This window comes from Pteropus medius, unplaced genomic scaffold, assembly GCF_902729225.1.
Source record: "Pteropus medius unplaced genomic scaffold, Ma_sr-lr_union100, whole genome shotgun sequence".
NCBI classification, from domain to species: Eukaryota; Metazoa; Chordata; class Mammalia; order Chiroptera; family Pteropodidae; genus Pteropus; species Pteropus medius.
The window spans coordinates 39,212,980-39,236,018 of NW_024351730.1; the positions used below are offsets into that span (position 1 = coordinate 39,212,980).

General features: G+C 35.5%; 1 protein-coding gene across 1 annotated transcript in view; it reads right to left on the bottom strand.

The window, feature by feature from the left end:
* UNC5C (unc-5 netrin receptor C) overlaps positions 1-22,618 on the bottom strand; it is a 341,084-nt gene extending 318,466 nt beyond the window's left edge. Inside the window, exon 1 of the mRNA XM_039845741.1 lies at positions 22,132-22,618. Coding sequence (XP_039701675.1) covers positions 22,132-22,255 — 124 coding nt within the window. The 5' untranslated portion in view covers positions 22,256-22,618. The remainder of the gene's footprint in view (positions 1-22,131) is intronic.
* Between the last annotated feature and the right edge of the window lie 421 nt (positions 22,619-23,039).

A 23,039-nucleotide genomic window follows, 5' to 3' on the forward strand; every position in this document is an offset into this window, starting at 1 on the left:
TATTAATTTCTACTACATTAAAAAGTAATCTGTTACTGGAAGCAAACTGTTTTATTTCCCACAACACATTTAATAAATTCATATAGGCTTCAAGAAGAGTGAAAGTGCACAAATGAAGCACACTCTGTTATTTGACATGGGCAAGAAAGTAACTTCTGGTTAATCGATTATTCCTTTTAACTTCATGAAAGAGAAATAACATTTAAAAAACATGAAATAAAGTAAATTTAATTCTAAAACCACTATAAATATAAACTAACTTTTCCCGTAGTGATTTAGAAGGTATTGCAGGATTTTTCAGTCAGACTCCTGGTACGACGATTATTCACCCCATTTACTCAGGACAATCTCAGTTTATGCTTGTTGTCCAGGAATAATTCTTAATAGCTTTCCCTTTCACTCACAAAAATGACCTAATTTAGGCAATAATTATGTGGTTCCCTACCTCGGGGTCACTATAATGCATCTAGTTTTCTATTCAACACACTGTGGAGGGACAGACATGTAGGTTCAATGATAAGATTATACCTGATTGAAAAAAATGTTTTAAAAGTTTACCATACAAAATATAAATATACTTCTACACAAATTTTACTTAAGATATACTTAAATTTAGATTATTAAGTAATGAAAACATTTTTTAAATGAATGATCAGACATAGATTAAAATAATATTATAACAAATGCCTTACAGTATCTATGAAGTTTTACATTTGTGTCTTAAAATCAAAATTAAAGCCTATTTAAATAATCACCACAAAAGAACATTATTCCAAACAATGTATAATGAATTAACTCAAGTTAAAAACAAAGTTGACTATAGGCCCTAAATGGATCTTTTGCTTTCCAAAATTGAAATAATATTCCCACAAGTCAGTTGTGCTCTGTGTTGAGGTCTCTAAAGCTACCCATGTAGATTGGAAATGATCCTAATGTAATTATATTAACAACATTATAAACTAATAACAAAAATGCAAAAGAATAATTATTTGTATTAATTCCCTCTTGAATAAAAGTAGCTGAGAGTTCATTTTTTGAAAAGGAAATATAGGACCAAAGAAACAAAAATAGAAACCAAAACAAGTCTTTATTGCAGGCACGATATCGTAGCTTCTTAGGATAGTTTCTAGGCAAGTGATAATATTAAAAATCAATATAAAAACTCTACCAATAAATTCAAATAAAATAAATCAAAGGACAAAAATTGACTCAACTCAACTCAAGCAATGTGGTCAATTTTAATTTCAAATATTTTGATAACTAATGATAAAACACACATTAATATACAAAATAGATCAGTATTTTCCAAATTTTACAGTACCTAGGACTTTTCATATTTTGTCCTACCTTTGACATTGTTTTATACTATTTAATAAATTATATTTATTGAGAAATAATAGATAACTCACTTTTAATCACAAACATATATATACATAAGTTTCAGAATTATTCCTAGAAATCAGTCATATATATATGCAAAATATATATATATGTGTGTATATATATATATATATATATATATATATATATATATACACACATATATATATGTGACTGACTGAAAATTACGGTTTCTCATCAATATTACCAAATGGAGTTAATAATGTTAAATTAAAGAAACATTTTTTAGTCCAGATTCTTATTTGGTAAGCTGTGCAACCTTAACATTTTTGAAAATTGGAAGAGCTCTCAGCCTCTGTATCTTCATGGTCTTCAAGTTGGCGTTCTATAGAGATATCAATATCAATATATATTTCTATGCGTATACATTTAACATAGTAAAACATTCCTAATTGCTTTTACAATTATTATTTTCATATATTTTAGAAAAAATAAATTTTCTATTTTCATAGACATGATTAGTGGGTCAAATGAGAAAAAAAGCATTTATTAAGAATTTTGAAGACTTCATTTGAGAGAAAGTAGGGTGATTTTCTTATTAATCTAAAATAAAAATTTCTTTATTTGTATGTTTTTATCCTATCACTTTAAAAACTTTTAATAAGATCCAACCACACTCATGGCTGTGACACTATACTGCAAAATCACTTTACACTTTTTCCCATATTTTTCCCACATTTTTATTTTCACATTTCTAAAACTGGAAAAAATACCAGAGCTTCAGAAATATTCATTGGCATACCACATTACTGTTTACTCTAGCAATAATTTTAGTTTCTCCAAATGACAAAAGCATAAGACAAAATTTTTCAATCTTTATGAAAGGGAGAACTGAGGAGTAAGAACATTACAACTCTAAAAATTATTACACTATCAAATTTAATATTAATATCTATCAACGGTCTATCTAAAATTTATCTATATTTTCAAACATGTGTGAAAGATGTTAGGCAAAACACATATTTTAAATTTAAAATCTAAGTTTCAGAATTATTCCTAGAAATCCCTCTGGCCCCTTCGATTTAAAATTACCTGAATAATTTTAGTTAATTATAGAAGTTTCTACAATTGACTTTGAAGTAGTTCTACAGATTGCTTATGCTTAGCTTTACCCACTTTCCCACCCATGGAGATTCATGCAACAGGTCCCCCTCCCCTTCATATAGCCTTTAGGGAGAAAGGGAAATATCTAACGTAGCAATCCTCTACCTTCAAGTACTGACGTCATTTTATAAACATCAGGGCACCAAGGAGACCATTACTCAATTTCAAACAAGTTTTAAAACATGTAAAACTATATTTAAAGGGAGACAACAAACCTGTACAACTTGACAAACTCAAACTGTTGCTCAGAGATGCGGTAATGTCTGGGCTAAAGCAGCTTAGCTACAGCGTATGTAATAAAACAGCTAAATTTGGATTGGAGACTCCTTTTGCACGTCTACAGTGTAATGTAGCCCTGGAAGAGCAAAGGCGAAGAGCGACTCAAGAAAGCAGAGACCAGGTCTCTGTAACTCTTCACTTCAAGGCAAAGACAAGAGCCGTTAATTGGAGAACGCCAGAGGGAAGACTTGCTCTTAAAATTAAAAGGGGAAGAAAATGGGAAGAAGTGAAGAGAGAATAGAATCTTGCACAGCTATAACAAAACACTCCCGGTGGGCTTTTAGTTAAGTGAGAACAGTATTTCATTCCTTTCTCAAAACTGGCTAAAAGTTTATCCCAGCCCAAAGCTCTAGCACCAAATCACAATTCTCTTCTTATTTCTTTCAAAATATTTTTATTTATTCTTATGTCAATTTGCCATTTTGTAGTTTTATATATTTTGTCTGCAATATTTCATCTTCTTAACAAGATTTTAAGTTTCTTAAAGACAGGTACCATATGTTATACTATTCTATCTCTATCTCTGTGGGATATAGCATTTGATACTATACTGAATTTTTTTATCAATAAAAAGTTAAACTGAACTGTGGTTTGAGAGAATATACTTCATGTCAAAATTGTTAGAAATACATTCTAACTTTCACATCTACCAGTTCTAATCACATCTTTGCCTTCCATGTAAATCTTAAATTTTGCTAATGAGAATGCAGGCAACTGCTTTGGTGCTTTGTTCACCTATATAAACCATGAGCCCTATGTCAGGCTTGATTTAATTTATTTGACACTGAAGAAAAAGAACTCCAAATAACTCAAAATGTGCTGATAAATTACAAATCATAAAAATATGATTTCCCTTCTTCTAATCCATCTGTTTTTGGATAATTCTTGAGAATCTCTCTTTCATTATGGTGTCCACTTTGAATAAGGACTGAAACCCTCTACAACTTACATATATATTTGTAGATGGAGTTATCTTAGGCATAATGCATCAAGTGTGACTTAAATGTTTTCATTTAGCTACAGAGATCTTTCTCTTTGCATTTTTGAGGCTGGTCTGTCCTGGTAAATTTCCAAAAAAAAAAAAATAAATCTTATGTCTTTCTTTTAGCAGGGCAATATCATGACATATAACTACTGTGGGAGCTCAAGGCATTTCTGGCAGGAGCAATGAATGACTGATTTCTTTACTTGTTTTCATAATGATAAATATATGGTTAGCAGTAGGCAGGAAACAAATATTCCCAAAAATACATGCTAAGCACATCAGAGAATGAATGGGGTCATACAGATATGTCGTGACTTCTCTCTCCATTAGAAGGTGTTCTGTTCCATGAGGTTCATTCACTCCCATAACATAAAAACAGCCAAAGTGTATGCTTATTTGGAAAAGAGAAAAAAAAATCTCCATTTAAAAATATAAAAAACTGCCCAGGCAATTACATTTTGTTGAGTTTATTTAGTGTGTCTATGTCTCATATCATAATTTTCTGTACGTTAATATAAACCACAGCCTTTGGTGTATAGTTTAAGATGAAAGAAAAATATTGAAATAATAGTGCACTATCAAAACACCTTAGCTAAGTGCATTTTTTAAAGGGGAGCTGGCATAATAAATCCACATTTAATGTTTCTTTTACAACTTGATTACAAGTTTTTATTGTATATACTTTATTGTGTAGATCGTTATTCTTCCTCGGTATCACTTAGAAAAAATGATATTTGATTTTTTTTAGAAAAAGATGAAAATTGAAAAACGTTATCACTGAAGGGTAAAATGTTGTGCAACGACTGACAAATATCTAACAATATACAGTAAACTAGTAAAATTTAAAATATGTATGAGAATTTTGGGTTCCATTAAATACAGAGCTTGTTCTATTTTTATTCTTCGCCTTAAAAGTTACAATGGAGAATATTGTTAATTTATGTAATTGATATAAAAAATTTGGTTGTATGCGATTATGAAATCGATGATTTGGTGTCCTATGAAGCCATGCAAATTCACTTTAGAGAAGAAACTAATTTTTATTCATTCAATTTATTCATGAGACACCTATTAAAGATCAAACCATTTGTTTACATAATAAATAAGCCTCTTAATAACTAGAAATTATCTAATCATCCCTTTTCTGGAAACGGAGTTCCACCTTTATGTTCTGATAATGTTTAGGCATGTGGAGGACAAGTTTAATTTACACAAAAGGAATTTATTACATTTTCTTTTGTTTCCAAAGAAATAATTTTGGAAAGTATTTGAAAATACTTTTCAATACTGCTCTGAAGCCAGTTTTCATTTTGATGTCTTTTGGTCTAAACTGACTGTCTTGAAGTCTTTCCTAAAAGTAATACTTGCCTCTTTAAACATCCCTGTGGCATTCCATTATGGGCACCTGCTGCTCATAATTACAGGTCTGTCTCCTAACCACTTCCTCTGCTTTATGTCAAGGCAAGATTCAGGCTGCTTGATTATAAACAACTACCAGTTAAAACCAATGCATAATTCTCTGCAGTAATTATTCAGGGCAAGTTGGGTCTGTGTTTACTGAAGTCTTAACAAAAAGAAGCAGTTACTTGTTATAATTTCCTCTTTGCTGGCAGTGTAGCATAATCCATAACATATTTTGGTCACCTTAAAAGTGCCTACAAGAATACCTGATTCAATAATACTTTATAATGATATATTTCACTATACTATTTCCTAGTCTAAAAAACTAAAATATCCTGCACAAAGATAATAGGTTGTGGTCTTAGCAAAAATACTTTCAGACAATGGTCAATGTAGGGAAACAACTGAGTTTAATACATACTACAAAACAGATTTATTGTCCTTGACTCTGGGTCACTCTGCTCCCACTGTCACAAACTGCTTCCCAAGACCTTATATTCATACTATCATACTGCTACAGTCCAAATGTTTGTTTCCCTCAAATTCATGTGTTGAAATCTTAATCCCCAAAGATGATGGTATTAGTTGGTGGAGCCTTTGAGAGATACTTAGGTCATGAGGGTGCAGCCTTTGTGAATGGGATTAGTGTTCTTATAAAAGAGACCCCACAGAGATCCTTTGCCCTACCACCATGTGAGGGCATGGAGAGAAGATATCTGTCTATGAACCAGGAAGTTGTCCTTTACCCACATGACCACACTGATGCCCTGCTCGCCGACCCCCAGCCTCTAGAACTATAAGAAACAAAAGTCTGTGGTATTTTGTTCTAATAGCCTGTACAGACTAAGACACATGCCCTGCAAAAGACTTGTTTACTTTACGGTGGAGAAAAATAAGAAGAAATACTCTGTAGAAAAAATATTAATGTAAGAATAAGCATTATAAAACAAAATTTCATCAACCAGTAGAGAGCCAATTTATTTTACCAATATTGCATGATAGAATATGACAATTGAATAATAGGAAAGGTTCTCTGGGGGTTCTGGTTTAACTTGTAGACCTCTTTTTAACTTCCAATTCTGTGTTTAGGCAACTTGACCAAACCACTTAGAGTCCAACTGTGCTCATGTTGCTTACCCATCAACTGTCTAAGGTGTATTTTCTTCAACTATAAGAGAATCCAAGTTACTTAATAGCCCCAAATTACAGAGTACACAATCTGAAGTTAGAAGTGGATTTCTGAAGTAGGGATATGGAGACTGGCCTTTTAGGCAGAATCTAAGAGGTGGTGAACTTTCATTCCTAAGACTTTCCTATTCATATTCAGCTCACTCCGTCCAGTAGCTCTCAAAAGTCAGTGATGAAGATAACAGGGAAAGTTCTAACTCCATCACCATGAGTAGTCACCAAAAGTCCCCCCCAAGATATGTCGCATGAACAAAATATGCATTCATCCAACATCATTCAAAAGATCTGTGTTATGTGCTGATTGTGTGTGTCAAGCATCTTGTCACACATTGTACTAGAGATTCCAAGATGAACATAAATTCCTGCCCTCCTCATGCTGACATGCTAGCTGGGAACACAGGAAAAAGGAGAGCATTACTGTTGAGTGTGAAAAGTAGCCTTATGAAGGAATGAAGATCTAAACTAAGACATAAAGATGGAAGAGAAATCAGCCAGGAAGTTATGCAACATAAAGAATGAACACTCTTTCACAGCAAAGAAGTACAAGCCACCAGATTCACTCATTAACAGCTTGCTAAAAGAATTCTGAAGAGGTTCCCTCCTAGGGCTGCACTGGAACAGCCTGTGCAAGGTTTGGGAGAGGTGCACAGTCTGAGAGACAATAACCACATTGGAGTTCTAGGAAAGGAATTAGAGGCATAAGAACAAATGTCAGCCATGTTAAGAAGTTTAGATCTGATTCTAGATGCAATCGAGAGATACCAAAAGATTTTACAAAAAAAAGAGCTCTACCGATGTAGTTGTTAAAATTTGCCTGGCTTCTGTGTGGAGCACATTGGAGAGTGGGACCAGACAGGAAGAAGAAAGAATCTTCTTCAGTGATCCAGTTTGGAGAAATGGACATATCTCAAATATATTTAGGAAATATATGTCATCTTTTCTAATATAACAGCATTAAAGTGTCGAATATGTTTTCATGTTGCAAATTTAAAGATGTATAAATGTATGAGACTATGAAATAATTTAATTTTTTATTGTTTTAATAACTTGGTTTTCTGAATTGCTCCCCTCCCCCCACCTCATAAAAGTAATAGCAAATGAAAATACATTCTGGCACAAAATAGATACTGTTCATATCAATTTTAAAAACACAAAATCCTCAGTAATCACACCACAGAACTTCCCAAGACAGTTTAACGTCCAGAAAAAAATTAAGATTTCGAGAAGCTTGTCTTTATTAAAACAAAAACAAGAAAAAACACAAACAGGTATAACCTAGAAGAGGTTAAAAACAGTCTCATCTTTTTAGTGGTTGTGGTTTTTACCTTGGGCAATCTTCAAAAAAAACTACTAAAAACCAAATGTTATACACAGCATAAAAATCCAAATAAGCAGTTTAATCAATCATTAAAAGCATTCTAGGTTGCTTCTGTCGGATTCTTTAAGCAGAATAAGATCTTATAAAGATAAGAGGTTTTTATAATTATGTAGGAACTAAACCACACTGTTGATTCTGAGTTCTTATTAATTTTGCCTTTAAAGAGAGGAATGTTTCCTACAGCACTGCGCTTAGGAAACTAGGAGAGGACAGTTGGAGTTAAGAACTAAAAGAGTGTTAAACTTTGCTTTTTTGACTAAGAAAATTACAAAGGAGTCAGTGTTCAATGGGCCAATTAAAAATGTTTCCTGTGTGGGTATATTTTGGTGTGGTAATGAGTTATCCTTGTTTATTTATTTAGTTATTGCATTTTTACATTCTGTTTGCTAAAGGTTCACAATTGCATTATTTGGGGTTACAAATGTTTGGGGTTATGTTCTTGTGTCTTCCTATCAAGTTGAAACATTTTGAAAAAAAAGTTATATTTTGTCTTATCTTAATTTTATAATTATGCACTTTAAAGACTATAAAACAAAAGAACAAAAAGAGATTATTTAATGTCACAGTGAACTAAAATATATAAGCATTTTATATGTGTCCATATTTTTCTTCAAAACAGAGTTGTTACTTAAGCAATGGTACACTTTCATTTTATAAATACATGCTGGAAAACTTTTTTCAAGAGAACTATGATCTTCAAGTTTTTTTCCCTTTCCCTTATTACATATTATTAATAACACATGTATGCCTATAAGAAACAAGTAGAGTTGAGATACAGTTTGTTCATGAGCTAATCCATTAGAAAAACACTTTATTAAATGCATCATATGTCAGTCATGACACATATATTTAACAGATTGGTATCTAATCCCTTTTTTGGCCTATATTATAATAGGCTCCTCACACATGTATGAACTTTGCTTTTGCTTGAAAATTTCAGTTTAATAAATTTTGTTTCTATACTAAGATCAGTAAATGCTTTAGTGTGTTAAAATGTCTGATATAAGTAAAAAAGTTTGTCTCTATTCCTCTACAAAAATTTTAAATGTTAGCAAAAAAAATAAATGAATTTGTTGATTGTTATTTCCAGCCTTTTAACTTATATTTGTCTTCATAAATACAGCCAGAGTATAGTGGAGAAAAGTGTAAACTGATTTCTTTCTCATTGGAATTTATTAGATACCAGTTTTAATGGATTACAGCCTAATTTAGTATTAGCACAGGAAAAAAAAAAAATCTAAGTTTGCTTGTCCAAAAAACTGGAACAAATAAGCTGACTTTCTACAGAGTTCTAATGTACAATTAACATTTCATAACTTGACTGGATATAAAAAATGTGAATTTTAAAATCTACCAATTTCTTTCAAAAGTTTTACCTTTAACAATATGCTTTTGTTGGTTCACATGATATTTTTCTACCTGATGGTACCCCCAATTGAGTGCAATCCTTTAATTCTTGTGATATATTTGATTACTTTCATAGTAGTGCCAAATGAAAAGTATTGTATAGTAAATACTTATATAATGAAAAGACACTAGCAACAGCAATGACAATTGCTAATGTGCACTAAGTGTTTATCTGGTGCCAGGCACTGCTTGCAGTTCTTCACTTTTGATAACCCTATTAATCTTCACAATTCTATGATATAAATACTAATATTATTCTATTCGAATTGCAAATGTGGAATGAAACTAAGAGATTTTAAAGTTGTATGCAATTTGCTAGCTTAGAGTTTAGCACAGTTTATTCATCTTTACCAAGATACTTACATAAAGGCTGACATTAGTATTTCCCTAGCACAGCTGTCACAGAGATACTCTTGATTGTAATATTAATATTTTTCCAATGGATTCTGATTAATTTCTTATATCAGGAAATTATCAGATCCACATACATACATATATCTAATAGTCTTTTAATTCCTTAACTGTCAAAAAAAGGGAAATGTTAAACTGCGAAACGAAAAAAAGAAACTTAAAATCATTCACTATTCTAAACAGTCATGATAAGCACACTAAAAAATGGACAATATTAAATATTATTTTAAGAAAAGTCTTCTAAGCATAAATAAACTAATCTAATTGTACCCAACCATGCTGTATATTGTATTCACTCAGACTTTTTTAAAAACGTAATTCTTCATACAAAAAAATATATATAGATACACTTGTAAAGCTATCCAAGAAAGAAACAGTATATTAATGTTTCAGGGTAAGTTTTTCTAAAAACTATTCCAAACTCAAATGTAATAATTTTCATATTTTAATCAGTCTAGCATCATCCTGTTATTTTCAATATCAATTTCATAATACTAGTTCATAGATGTGTACAAATTTATTGTGTGGCCAAATACAATGACATTCTTTTTTCATCTTACAATAAAATTAAGTTTTATGCAAGAGCAAAGGAAAAACATATGGAAAATAGTCACTTTTAACAGATGTTTTAGTCTGAAGAAAATAAAGTTGGTTTAGAATTAAAAAATCAAAGCCCACTGGTTGAACTGAGGCATATTTCCATCTGTTATTAATGTTTGACTTACATACTAAAGATGAGATTATTCATCAAGTCCCTCATAATATGTCCGTAAATGAGACTTGGGTTAGGAATTTAATTGCATAAACTCTGTCCATTTAAGCTTCCAATTCATTCAAACAAGTCTTTACAGTGGCCTGAATTGAATTAAAACAGTTAACAACACCAAAGAGTATTTCTTGATTTTATTAAGAAATTAGTGTATGAAAATCTGTGAACATAAAAGGGAGATTTCTGCCCCCCCATTATGATTAAATAGTAATCCTTTTCTTCTTCCTTTTTTCTTTTCTTTTTCCTTTTCAAGCAATGCATGGTTATGTGAGGTATTTTTTAACATAATAAAGAAATACTGACTTAATTTTAAAATATAAATAAATAAATAAATAAATAAATAATGAATGAATGAATGAATGAATGAATGAAAAGGATATGCTATCTCAGGCTAGATTTATAAATGAATTCTTACGTTAGAAATGATAAATAATTCTGAATTCTAAGAAGCGTGATAACAATTCAAGTGACCATTGTGAATATGTACACAAAGTTGATGCCTAAGTGATTGGGATCATAAGCTTAAGCAGGGCTCCCCACTGCTGCCTGTACAGAGTTTCACTAATGGTCCAATAATGGGGGGAGTTGAAATGGAAGCTCCCATAATACTTTACCGTGGCGTGAGCATGGCAGCCACTGATAAATGACTGCCTTGTTCTCAACTCACACGTTGGATTACTGAGTAACCCTCACTTTGTCTCCACAATGGTCTCATAGTTATAGAACAGCAATGTAGGGAATTCTTCAAGATGATTTATTAAAGATTCTTGGATTCTAATAGAAATTTGCAGTAAAACTTTTTGTCTTTCAGATGATTAAAATGGAGATTAAAAAATATTCAAAAGGTAGAAAAAGAGGATATTATGGACATTTCAACCTTTGATTTCATTGTAGGCAGCACTAATATATCAGCATGCTCTCAAAAATATTATCATAGTAATCACCTTAAAATATTAACACATATGAAGTTTTTCCTCTGTTTTCATTTTTTCACTTTTTCTCTTAATTGCCTCATGTCTCCCACCCCCTCCTCCCACAATTTACATATATAACAGTATCTAAGAAAGAGATTTCTGGTTGTTTCACAATACACTAAAAACTAAACACTGAGGCTAATGGTAAAAAATTCACTTCGCTTTAAATGAATATCTCAAAGTAATGCATGCTGATATGTGACTCTATGAGGCAAACTCTTTCTGGATGTCAGCTTAAGCTTCTCCATATGATTTTTCTCAACGCTCCCTTTTAAAACCATCACTACCATTTATTATCTTCTTGTTATATAGACTGTTAACTTTTGTTTCATCACAAATTTCTGCCTGTTTAGTAGCAGCCCTGCCACTATCAGATGACATTTGTTTTACTTAATGTATGTAGTTTTAGAAAAAATTATAGAACTGCTATTACTGAATTATATTTAAAAAATTCCAATGTACATTTAGCTGACACTGCATCAGCTGCTATTTAAACTGAGCTTAGCTAATGGACTTTTAATGTCAGCGGGGTTACAAGCAGTTACTGGCTATTAGCAGAAATGGCTCCTTTCTATAAAAATCACTTTTCCTCAAGTGTGTTGTTTGAACATTCCTTTCCCTAATTTAGTGACTGTCACTGAATGCAAAACAAACTCAAGAACTCTGGAATCTGCGGTTATCTTTAAGACCCTCTTTTTAACCTTGCATTCAGCTTTGAACAGGCAGCCTCCCTCGTTAGCATTTAGACTTGTGATCACAAGACTTTGTGAGGCATTATTACTTCCTTTGCTTCTCTTACATACTTTGCTATGAAAACCTAGTATCATCCATGAATGTAGGTTAGGTATGATAGAGAACATACAAAACAATTTTTAAACTCTAGAATTTATTCGCACCTTTTAAAATCCTAGTTCAGAACTGCCAAATGATGTGGACACATGGCAATAATTAATATGTATTCACATAATGATGTATCATGTAAATACTTACATATTAACCTACATTTTAATATAATATTGAATATAAACAAGGAAGCATATGAGTTCTCTATCCTGAATGAAATTCTATATATATTTTTTCATTAGTAACAATCTTTTCCGCACTCAAATAACTTTATCTATCTTTGTTTATTTAAAAAAAAAAAAAAGCCTTCAAAAGACGTAATGGAGAAACCAGGGAAAAAAAGCCACCTATACGGCATCTGAGGGAGTCCAAGAAAATCAAATATTCTGCAGCCTAGAAACATAACTTCATTTGATTAAGAAGTTGAAACAAACCATCACAGAATTCAGGAAAGAACAACACAACTGGCCTCTCCTTCCATCAGCCCACATAAGAGGTGCTTAGAAGGGGAATGATGCCTCTCCTGAGAGCACCCTGAGATGGTATAACACGTGTAGATGAAGGATTTTACCTGTGCATGCCTGAAAGCTGACATTCTCCTTTGGTCAAGAAAGTTAGTCCACTCTGTAGGAAAACAGATGTTCTCCAGGTTTCTGAAGTAAACCAGTAAAAGAGGAGATCCGCCAGTCCTTGTCACTTGGAGGACAGGAGAAATCTTGTTTCTCTCAGATAAGCCAGTGCACAAATGAGGCAGAGGCAACTCTAATGTATATTATGTAAGTGACTTAGTAACTGGCAGAGAACAAGGCGATTTTTTGCAGAAAAGTAGGATATAATTTTTGGTCACAAACCAGTGATTAAATCTGATTTTCTATTCAATGACTACTTTTATGAATTTGTCTTATAAATATAAAAGTTTTTATTTTTGAAAGGTTCTGTTTGTTTTTTAAGGATATTACCAAGTTTATTTGAAAATGAACTCTCATCCCTAAAACAAAAAAGTTTACACAGATACACACACACACACACACACAATTTGTGCAAGCATATATATATACTCACAGGGATTATTGAACTATATTTGTCTACTCCTTGTAACCCTTCATTTCATTAAGAGTCTGCCTGGAAATACCCTCCTAGGAAATAATTCCAGTTATTTAATTGAATAAAAAATGACATGTGTATCTTTCATGTGATCATCATTTCTAATAAATCCAATAAACTGATTACCCCCATCCCTCTGGAAACATACTCATTATTGTTAAAACTTTTCTTAGTCTTTCTATTTTTTTTACAACTACCTTCACTGTGGTCCTTTTAAATCTGTATAGATATATGTGTAAATATAAATAAAAATAAATATTTTGATGGTTATAAGAGAAAGATATGACAACATATATTTTTAAATGTACTATAATATATTAAAGATAAAACTCCAATTAAGTAAATTATTTCCCTGGCCAAAGAATGCAATTCGATTTTTGATGTACAGGTGAGATTTAAGATACTATAATGGTATTCTTATTAATGATAATGTTTAACAGAGTAGCTCAGAAACTGGCAATGCGTTCTATAAAGACCACTGAAAGATTAATTATATATTCCAAAGGAATATACTATCAGATGCTATATATCAGTATACCTCTGACTTGTCCAGATTTTGCAAACAAGCACATCCTGCCCAAATTGGTCCAAGTAAAATCCGAATCTAAGTTCTTTCAAATATACACCTTTTAAACACTTTCCAAATTCTTTTGCCCTGTTTATTGGAATAGGTTCAGATGAAGATAAAAATCTGAAGTCAGAGGGCCTGTTGAATAATATTATGATGAAATACTAATCTTAGGTCTCTATTCCGGATAGCACAAATAAATCATTTGAACATGTCTGTTTTTCCTCAGCTTCTGAGAGCAGTTACTGAAATGGGCTTCTGTTTCCCACCAAGCTGCATACTCTGTTGGTGATGGCTGTGATAGGCTGGGAGGGAAATATCTTAGGCTCTTTCCATCCTTGGATTTGATCCTTAACACATTCTAAAGCTTATACTCTTTCATTATCTTATGGAGCTCCAGAAGGAAGAAGAAAAGTTGCTAAAGAAAATGACAGGCAATGTAATTACTGTTTTATTTAGAATGACTTCAAGATTGCTACTTGCTAAACTTGCGCACTTCCACTGGGTGGCTACAATGTGTATATCTGGCAAACTCTTTATTCAGTGGAAGATAAAATATATCATTTTCCCTTTATTAAAAGCTAAATTCAAATGTCAACATATTTCACACTGACAGAATGCTCAAAGAAAAATTGCCATTATTGACTATGTCTTCCCAATCACAAAATTTATATTGTGATAGTAATTTGGTTATTTATTTGATATGGATTAGAAATAACACAGGTCTCTGAAATCACTTGTGATAAATCAGTAATGCTTTTGTCACCATCATTTTTAATTCCTGTAAATGTTAGAGAATAACATTTGTGAAAGAGTACTCTTTGGTCTAGATCTTGAAAGGATTTTTTTGGGTTCATGAAATTCCGAAAAGATATTAGAATTATATAAAATATTCAATTTAAATACAGGTAGCAATTTTTAAAAAAATTATGGAGACATTGGTTAACAAAATCCAGTAAGTTTCAAGTGTACACACTTGAAATTTTGAATTCATAGAGAATGGTCCAAAGTTGCTCCCTTTAACTTTAATCTTATACATGAATGTATTTCATTATGGCTATAATTATAAGTGGATATTGTTATATTGCATTCCTATCATTTTGCACAAAACTTCTATTATCTAGTAGCATGTACATTACGAATTAATTTAAAACGATTACTCTCCTATAAAAATGGTATACTTTACTTCTATACTACTCTTTTATGTTTTATATTAATATACACGCCAATTTTCCTGAATTTTAAAAAAACACCTGCATTTCCTTTCATGGACATATTTGCCCTTATAAGTGCACTGCAGATGCATTTTAATATGCAAGCACTAATTTGTTTTTATTGGAAAGGAATGATCACATATTAGGTTTTTCTTCTAAACAAAAAGAGAAAAGAGAAGGCAATAAATTATAGAGTTCAGGCAGTCCATGATTAAATAATCAATTAAGACATTGACTAAAACTGAGAAATGTTAGCATTCATCAATAAACTTGTTAAATGTGCTGAGGGAGTTTGTGTTGTTTAACATCCTTAGTTAGAAGAGGAGATAATACATGTTCATCTACAAGAGTCATTTTTATGGCTCTCATAATTGCTGAGAAATGAAACTAGCCACAGGATCCAAATGACAATGATTAATGAAGGTCAAATCCACCCAACCCCATCCTCACAACATTTTAAAATAAATAAGACTGGTAAGTCTGGAGTTAAATTTGATTAATCAATATCATCTGTTAACATGATTATTTTGAGCCCTTGTATTTAAAATAAGAACTCTAACTGGCACATCAACATAATGAAGTCTCACCTGGCTCCTCTCACTCTCACTTTGCACTATCACACTGGCAATGAGATATGGTTTAATTAAAAGAGGGTATTCCCCAAACATTGGTGTTTTCAGATGTTAGACTTCACTTTTGCCACACAAAGCATTTTTGAATCACTGTGCTCACCGCTAATAAAAGGTATACTGACATAAGGATAAATATTTGCATATTTGGCACTTTCAAAACTACAACTTACTCTCTATAACTTCGATTTAATTAATGTCAATGTAGTTTTAACACTATGAGTTCTGTATAGAAGACTAGGTATGTTTTTAGTACCTTTAAAATCTGGTGGTAGTCTTTTGTGTCTTTCAAAATATTATTATATAATCCTAAGGGCGAAACTTTTTAGGGGGGCAGGAATGCTCAAAATGAGAAACCATATTATGATTTCAACCCCAAACTGTTTTTTAAAATTCAGAAATATAGTACAATATTTTCTAACATTATTCATAAAGAGTCCAAATTTTTCAACATAATACATATTTTGGATTTTCGTGAAAAGGCAGAAATTCTGAAAACTTTAATCAAGTAGAGAGCATAAAAAGGTAACTACCTCTGATCTTGATTACTATAAAATGTTTTAATTTAAATTTTTAAATTTGGAGATGAAATATTTAAAATAAGGAAAACTATAAAGATTCAAATATTGGATTTCTTTGTAAGAACTAGGATAAAGAAGACACTAGTGTTTTAACATTGCTCAAGGCAAACTCACTCCACTTCGGAAAAGTTATACAAAATATAGCACTGAGTTTCCATGAGTGCTATTTCAAACATCCTTGAACTAAATGATACTGGGGCAATACACAAGGTCTCAGATTCATGTAGTCTTCCTCCACTAATACATAAACAATTACAAAGTCAAATAAAATATGACATCAAAAAAGAGTCCATACATAGCTTTAAGAAATTAAGGTTATAAAAGAGAGTGAGAAAGTTAGGGCTCTGTAAGTGCACACCAAGCAATCAAGCATTGAAAGCAGAATAAAAATACTGCAGGAGAAAGATCTGTCTTAATATAATAAAGCCAACAAATCCCTAGTTTTATCATAAAAGTTTGCCAAAAAAACAAACAAACAAACAAAAAACATTTGCGCCAAACATGAAAAAATAATAACCACTAAGCTGGAATTAAATGTGAAACTGAAAATGTATGTTATCTAGATTATCCGTGTCATTCTAAATTATGATACCAAAACTTTTTATTGCAAGTATATTTCGAACATATGAAAGGCCTGATGAATTTGCTTTGCCTTCAAGTCAATCTAATTTTCTAGGTTTCTTTGCGTTATTTTAACATATATTCAATTATGTTCTTTAGACAATACACTTGTGTCCATTTTTTTAAAGAAAAACTGTCATTTGCTTAAAGAGCTGATTTTCCCAAACTCTTACCTGAAAACATGGGAGTTGACATGGTTTTTTCTTTTCATAAAGTATGTTTTTGAGAAAAGTTCTCTTTTCAATATTCATTGTAAAGGAAGAAAGTCAAGGGTAGAGCTTATAGCCAGGACCTAACTGGCAGTGACTTAACATGACATTTTTAGAACTGGTATTAGATTAATTTTCTCAGAGAGAGCTGAAAGGAACGAATTGGGCTGTGAGAGGAGAGAGCTTCTATATGCTGTTCAAAGAACCACACACTGTCCATGAGTTTGCTGTGGTAAACGTTGAAGCATCTCCTCAGACAGCTCCATTTGTTGCTTTTTGGGGAAGCAGTGTCTGCAGCAGTCCCCATTCTGGGTTCAAAATTATCGACCTTTAACTTCTTTAACTTCTAGATTTCTTTGCCAGTGCTTTACACAGTTGGAAGACAAAGAATATTGCTCTAAATATTTTACGTTTATTAATTTATTCAATCCTAATATGACTTAGAGTATATATTGTCCTCATTTTATATCGGTGGAAACTGAGGCACAGAGATGCTACTTAACTCATTCATGGCCACCCACCCAGGAGGTGGTGGAGGCAGGATTTGGAGACAGTGGTAACCACTAAGATAACTGGCAGAATGGGCACATACCACTAACAGCCTTTAGCTTGTGCCTCCCCAAAACCCAACCAAATATAAATTAAATCTAACTAAGATTTAATATAAGATAGTTGCAAAGCAAAATTATCTTTAAGAGCATTCCACTTCCAACTTACTCCTTAGAAATTATGGCACCTCCGCCACCACTCCCTAGCCTGACCTACATTTACTATTTCTGGATGCTTGAATCCAGAAAGGGCTACTACACCTGTGCCCACTATTATATTTTAGAAAATGAATTATAATTATATGTTTATAAATCTGTCTTCTTTGAAGGCTAAAACTGTCTCATTCAACTCTATGTTCCTAATAAACAGGATATGGCCTGAGTCATAATAAACAAACAATAACTGTTGAACTTTAATAACGCCACTATCCAAATGATCTATTAAGTTTTTAATTTGTGAGGAAATGTGAACAAGTTTGTTTTTAACTGCCACAAATACAAAGTCAGACTGAAATGAAGTAGCTAAAATAGGAAGACAAGAGTGCTAACTCAGTCCCTGCCTCTGCATTCCCCCCATTATCTTCCTGAAGTGGTTGCAGCCTATAATTTTAATGTTTCTTCTGAGAGTGACTCCCTCTGCTGCTCCAGCAAAGCCATGACCTAAATCAGAATAGTGCTAAATGCAGTTAAGGCCTAATAGAGCACACTCTTGCTGTTCGCACTAATTGGAGAACCTAGCATATATTAAAGAACAGTTATTTTTAAGTATCGACAATAATTATAAATAAGCTAAGAGGGTTTGCCTAGTAGAGCTCATGCCTCGTTCATGGTCATGTCCTTAGGGGCAGGTGTGTGTGTGTGTGTGTGTGTGTGTGTGTGTGTGTGGTGATGCTTTAAAAAGATCAGTTTGAATTCTTATCAGGTCTACAATGGGAGATGCGTGAGGACTCTGCCTTGTTGAAATTTGAATCCCAGGTATCCAGAACACAGAAAACCAAAGAATCAAAAAATGTTAACAATCTAATGGTTCCTCACACTTTGCAAATGCTGCTTGAAAAGTTTGTTCTCTGAAGGCTTTTAAGCATTCCCTAAGCTAGAATGCATGAAATTATTCTTTTAAACAAAAGTAAACTAGACTACTTTTCCTTATTGCAAATTCTAAATGTGAATTTGTGAATTTACTCTGCTCCTAAAATGAAAAAATATGTGATATAACTGTAATGAAATTCCATTGTCTTTTATGCCAACTTTCTATTTCTACTACACCAATATGAATAAATGCATGAAAGTAATTTTTACTCTTTTGTAGGAATAAGTATATTATTTGTTTTTTAAAACATAAAAAATTACATTATGTTAGTAGAGAATCATCCCATTATAATTAGAGTCTTCAGTAATTTTCTGTTCTGAGTCTGGTGGTGTTTACACTCATAACACTAGTTGGTGCTAGATAAGCAGAATAACAATGCTGTGTAGTCCAGAAATAAAATGCATTTATAAAACAGGAGGGCGCTAATTCTGAGATACACTCTTCAAACACACACACATGCACACACACGCGTGCGCGCGCGCGCACACACACACACACACTCCCTTTCCCTACAAATTCCCCTGAGTAAGGAGTTCCCAGGAATCCTGAATGAAACATTAGGGCATAGCCAGAAAGGAGAAAGTTGTCGAAAGCCTAGAGTATCTCCCAAAGACCTGTTAAATGACTACTGTCTTTCTTTAAACCACAGTTACAAAATGCAATACACTCACAAATAATACTTATTATATATTTTTTTCTTGTCTTAAACATCTGTTGTTTTCTTGGCTATCTCTGAAGAGACATATTTCCTAAAACTTCTAATTTTTCCAGTACTTCTCTAACAACAGAATAAAAACCTCATCCACATTGTAAAGTGCTTAAATTAACTTTCTCATCTTAATTGCATTATGTACTGCCATTCATAAAAATAGTTCACTCTGATCTTTACATCCTCAGTATATGAAAATCATACCTTGAGGGAGCAAAGGCATCTTGTATTATGCTAGCATTCTAGTCCAAAGAGAGGAGAAAGGAAGAGAAATTAGAAGGAAGGAGAACTGACCATAAGACCATTATAAAAGTCTGATTCTATAAAGGAAGTGTAATAATAGTAGTTCAATAGCAAACAGGTTGGGGGAATGGATTAGAATGATGATGATAGTAGCAGATAGTAGAGTTTGGTGCTTTCTGTATTTTTGATACCTAAGAGACAATACAAGAAGAGATGGTATACTGGAATATGGAGAATAACAAAGATAAAAGTGGTGGAATAGTCTTTCAAAGACCACAATCTTGAAACGTAAATAAATCGTTTATTCACCTAGAACTGAAGAACTAAATAAACCAAATGAAGAAGAAAAACACTGAAATGCACACACCCAACAGAATACATTTTATTTTTCCACTTAAGATGAGAAGAGCGGGTTCCAACCTCGATCTCTGATTTGTCTGGTCTATAAGCAGAAAAACAGCCCAAGCGCTCAGTCTATCTTGGGCATCTTCTCTTTTCACCTCTCCTCCCTTCTTCTTTCAATATTAATCCACTTAAAATCTCCTGTTTGACTATCTTTAGTGATCCTTTTTTTTTTTTTTTCCTACCCAGTCTTTTAAATTTAGCTGTAGTAAGTTCTCCGCAGAGATCTCATATACCTGTTTAGCATCGTTGGGGACTTAAATTTGTTCTTTCCTCAAACAGTTCTCTCATCGCCTGGTACCCCTCCTGGCACCCGCCCCAGGGCTTTACGCACCCAATAATAGCAGGCTAATCCCACAGGAAGTCATGCGGTTGCGTCCACAACTATTCATCAGGTTGCCCACTTAAACTTCCAAACACCTCCTTCTAAGTACCCTTGGCTGCCGCCCTGAGAACTTGTTAACCAATTTCAAGAAATCTACAAGTTCATATGATCTCAATAGAGATTCCTTTGTAAAATGGACAAATGAGCTGTGGAAGTATGCATATAAAAACCAGGGCAGAACCTCGGGATGGGAGGCATCTGACAAGAAAGAAAGGATGAATTTATGAGCGTGGCCACTTACGGCGGCAGCAGGAAAATTTACTCCCGAAGTAGCTATGGCTAATTCACAAAGCCTTGCTAATCACTTACTTCCCCACCCGGACCACACTCGCCTACTCTCAGCACTCCCATTCATCTCCCACGCCCTCGCCCTCGCCCTCGCCCTCGCCCACAGCTCCTTTGCAGGTCAAAGAGGATGGAACCCCCACCGTGTCGGAGCATCGCCCGCGGAGTTGAGGCTATCTCCGCACCTCCTCTGCTCTCTCAATTCGTAAAGAAGTGTAACCGAGATGCTGGGTTGCCTGAATTGCCTCCGAATGCTACGGAAGCATCCTCCATTCCCACCCACCCTCAACGCCACCCCCTTCGTAAGGAAAAGATGAGCTGCCTCCCCAGAACCAGCGGCCACCACAGAACTAGGCGAAAAGACCCAGGTGGGCGCTCGGCTTGGCGAGGAAGTTGGGGGCCCAGATGACCCGAGAGAGACCGCGGAGGGGGCAGCGTTGACCCTTTCCTCTCCGTCTCCCTTCCACTCAGCCTTCTGAGTTCTCAAGGCTGGTCGCTGCCCCTACACATTCAAACTCGGGGGACAAGAAGGGAGCTAGGCGGTCAGCCCCCGTGTCTCCTCTCCTCCTTACCCACTCTCAACTCCCCACCGCTCTTCTCCCAACCCCGGTTTTGCCGAGGGCCCCAGACACTTATTTTAAAGATCAGATGCGGTAAATTAAAATGTCAGAGTTATAAACTGGCCGGTTACCCCCGGGAGTTTCGGATTTGGTTTGAGCGAACAGTCCATTTCCCCAGAGCTTTGGGGTTTTAAGTTTCACAGTCGCCTGCGGGGAGGGAGACACCAAGAGGGTGTGAGTGCGGAGACGTGCACACCCTGGGGCCTGCCGCAGGCTGGGTCGCGGGTCGGAGTGTGCTGTGTGTCTCCAAGGGCCCTGAGCAGCAGCCAAGGGGCACCGGCGCTTGTGGGTCCTCGGCCGTTACGAACATTTCCTTAGCTGAGCGCCCTTCGGCGTCTGGCGTGCTCAGAGACTCACTGAAGATCCCGCAACCCCAGACGTGGCACAGCGCCGGGAGCCTCTGCGCATCAGGGTACATCTTTGGCATGCCACACAGACACCCGCATCGAGAGTCTCTCCAAACCTCTGTGTGTACGATATGCAACAACGTGTGCATGTGCATCAAAAAGTGCAAAAGACACTCAAGGCACCCACATGCCCAGAGACAGATGCATGTCCACACCCCGTGCGTCCCTGGTCCATCTGTGCCCATCTCGTAAGACAGATTAAAAATAGTGATAATCAAAGCTTCTTGACTAGTTGGGAAAGTGGAATTTAAAGTGATTTCCAGTTGAGTGGAACGAGGCGGATTAAGGAAGCCAGGAGACTAGGGAGGAGGAAAGGAAGAAGGAGGGAAGGAAGAAGCGAAGGGAGGTGGCCGCGGAGCTCTGCATACCCCCTTACCTTGAGCGGCCGAGCCGGTACCGCTGGCGCTGAGCAGGGCCAGGGCAGGTAGCACGAGCATTTGCAGCACGTAGCCCAGTCCCAGTCCGCAGCGGGCCGCTGTCGCCCGCAGACCCTTCCTCATCGTCGACAGAGGTATGCCTGGGGGGAACCACACACAGATGCGCGAACAGCGGAAAAGCCCCTGGGCAGCAGCTGAATCCGTGCACGATGAAGCCGTGTCAAGAAATAATGATAACCAAGAGCCACACTCCACTTTCTCCAAGGGCAGGGGCCAAAAGGGGGTGGAGGGGAGACGCTGAGGAGGAGTTTGGCGGTCCCTCTTTCCCTCTGCCTCCTAACTGGCGTTTCGGTGAGCGGCTGCTCTGCCCCCACTTGGGAAGTCCGGGGAGGCGCAAGGCGGCCACCTCACCGCTCCCCGCCAGCGGTAGGAACTGCCGCAGCTCCGCGGCGCGCGGAGCCTGAACTGCTCTCCGGGTCCCCTCGCCAGTGCCGAATACATACAGGCGCGGGAGGGCGGAGGGGGGAGGAACAGAGAAGTGGGAGGAGAAGGAGCCGAGGGAGGGAGTTGGGCACAGTGAGGCGCTCGGGTCTCCAATCTCAGCGTTCTTGCGCCGCGTGGAGACGTCCCGGCTGCCGCTGCTGGGTAGCTAAGGAGGGTCACCTCCCAATGTGGGGCTCCCGGATGCGCGGAAGCGCTCGCAGAGGAGGCGTGGAGGGCTCGGACCAACTCCACTGGTGGGTAAGCGGCGGCGGGAGCGCGCCCGGCCGCCTTATGTAAGCGAGGATTGGAGGGAGATGCGCGCCCAGCGCCGGAGGTGGAGACCGGCTGTTGGTTTACCCGCAGAAGCCGGGGTGAGAGAGACCTAAGGGAAGAGGCGGCTGCGGAGAGTGGGAGCGCGCCTGCC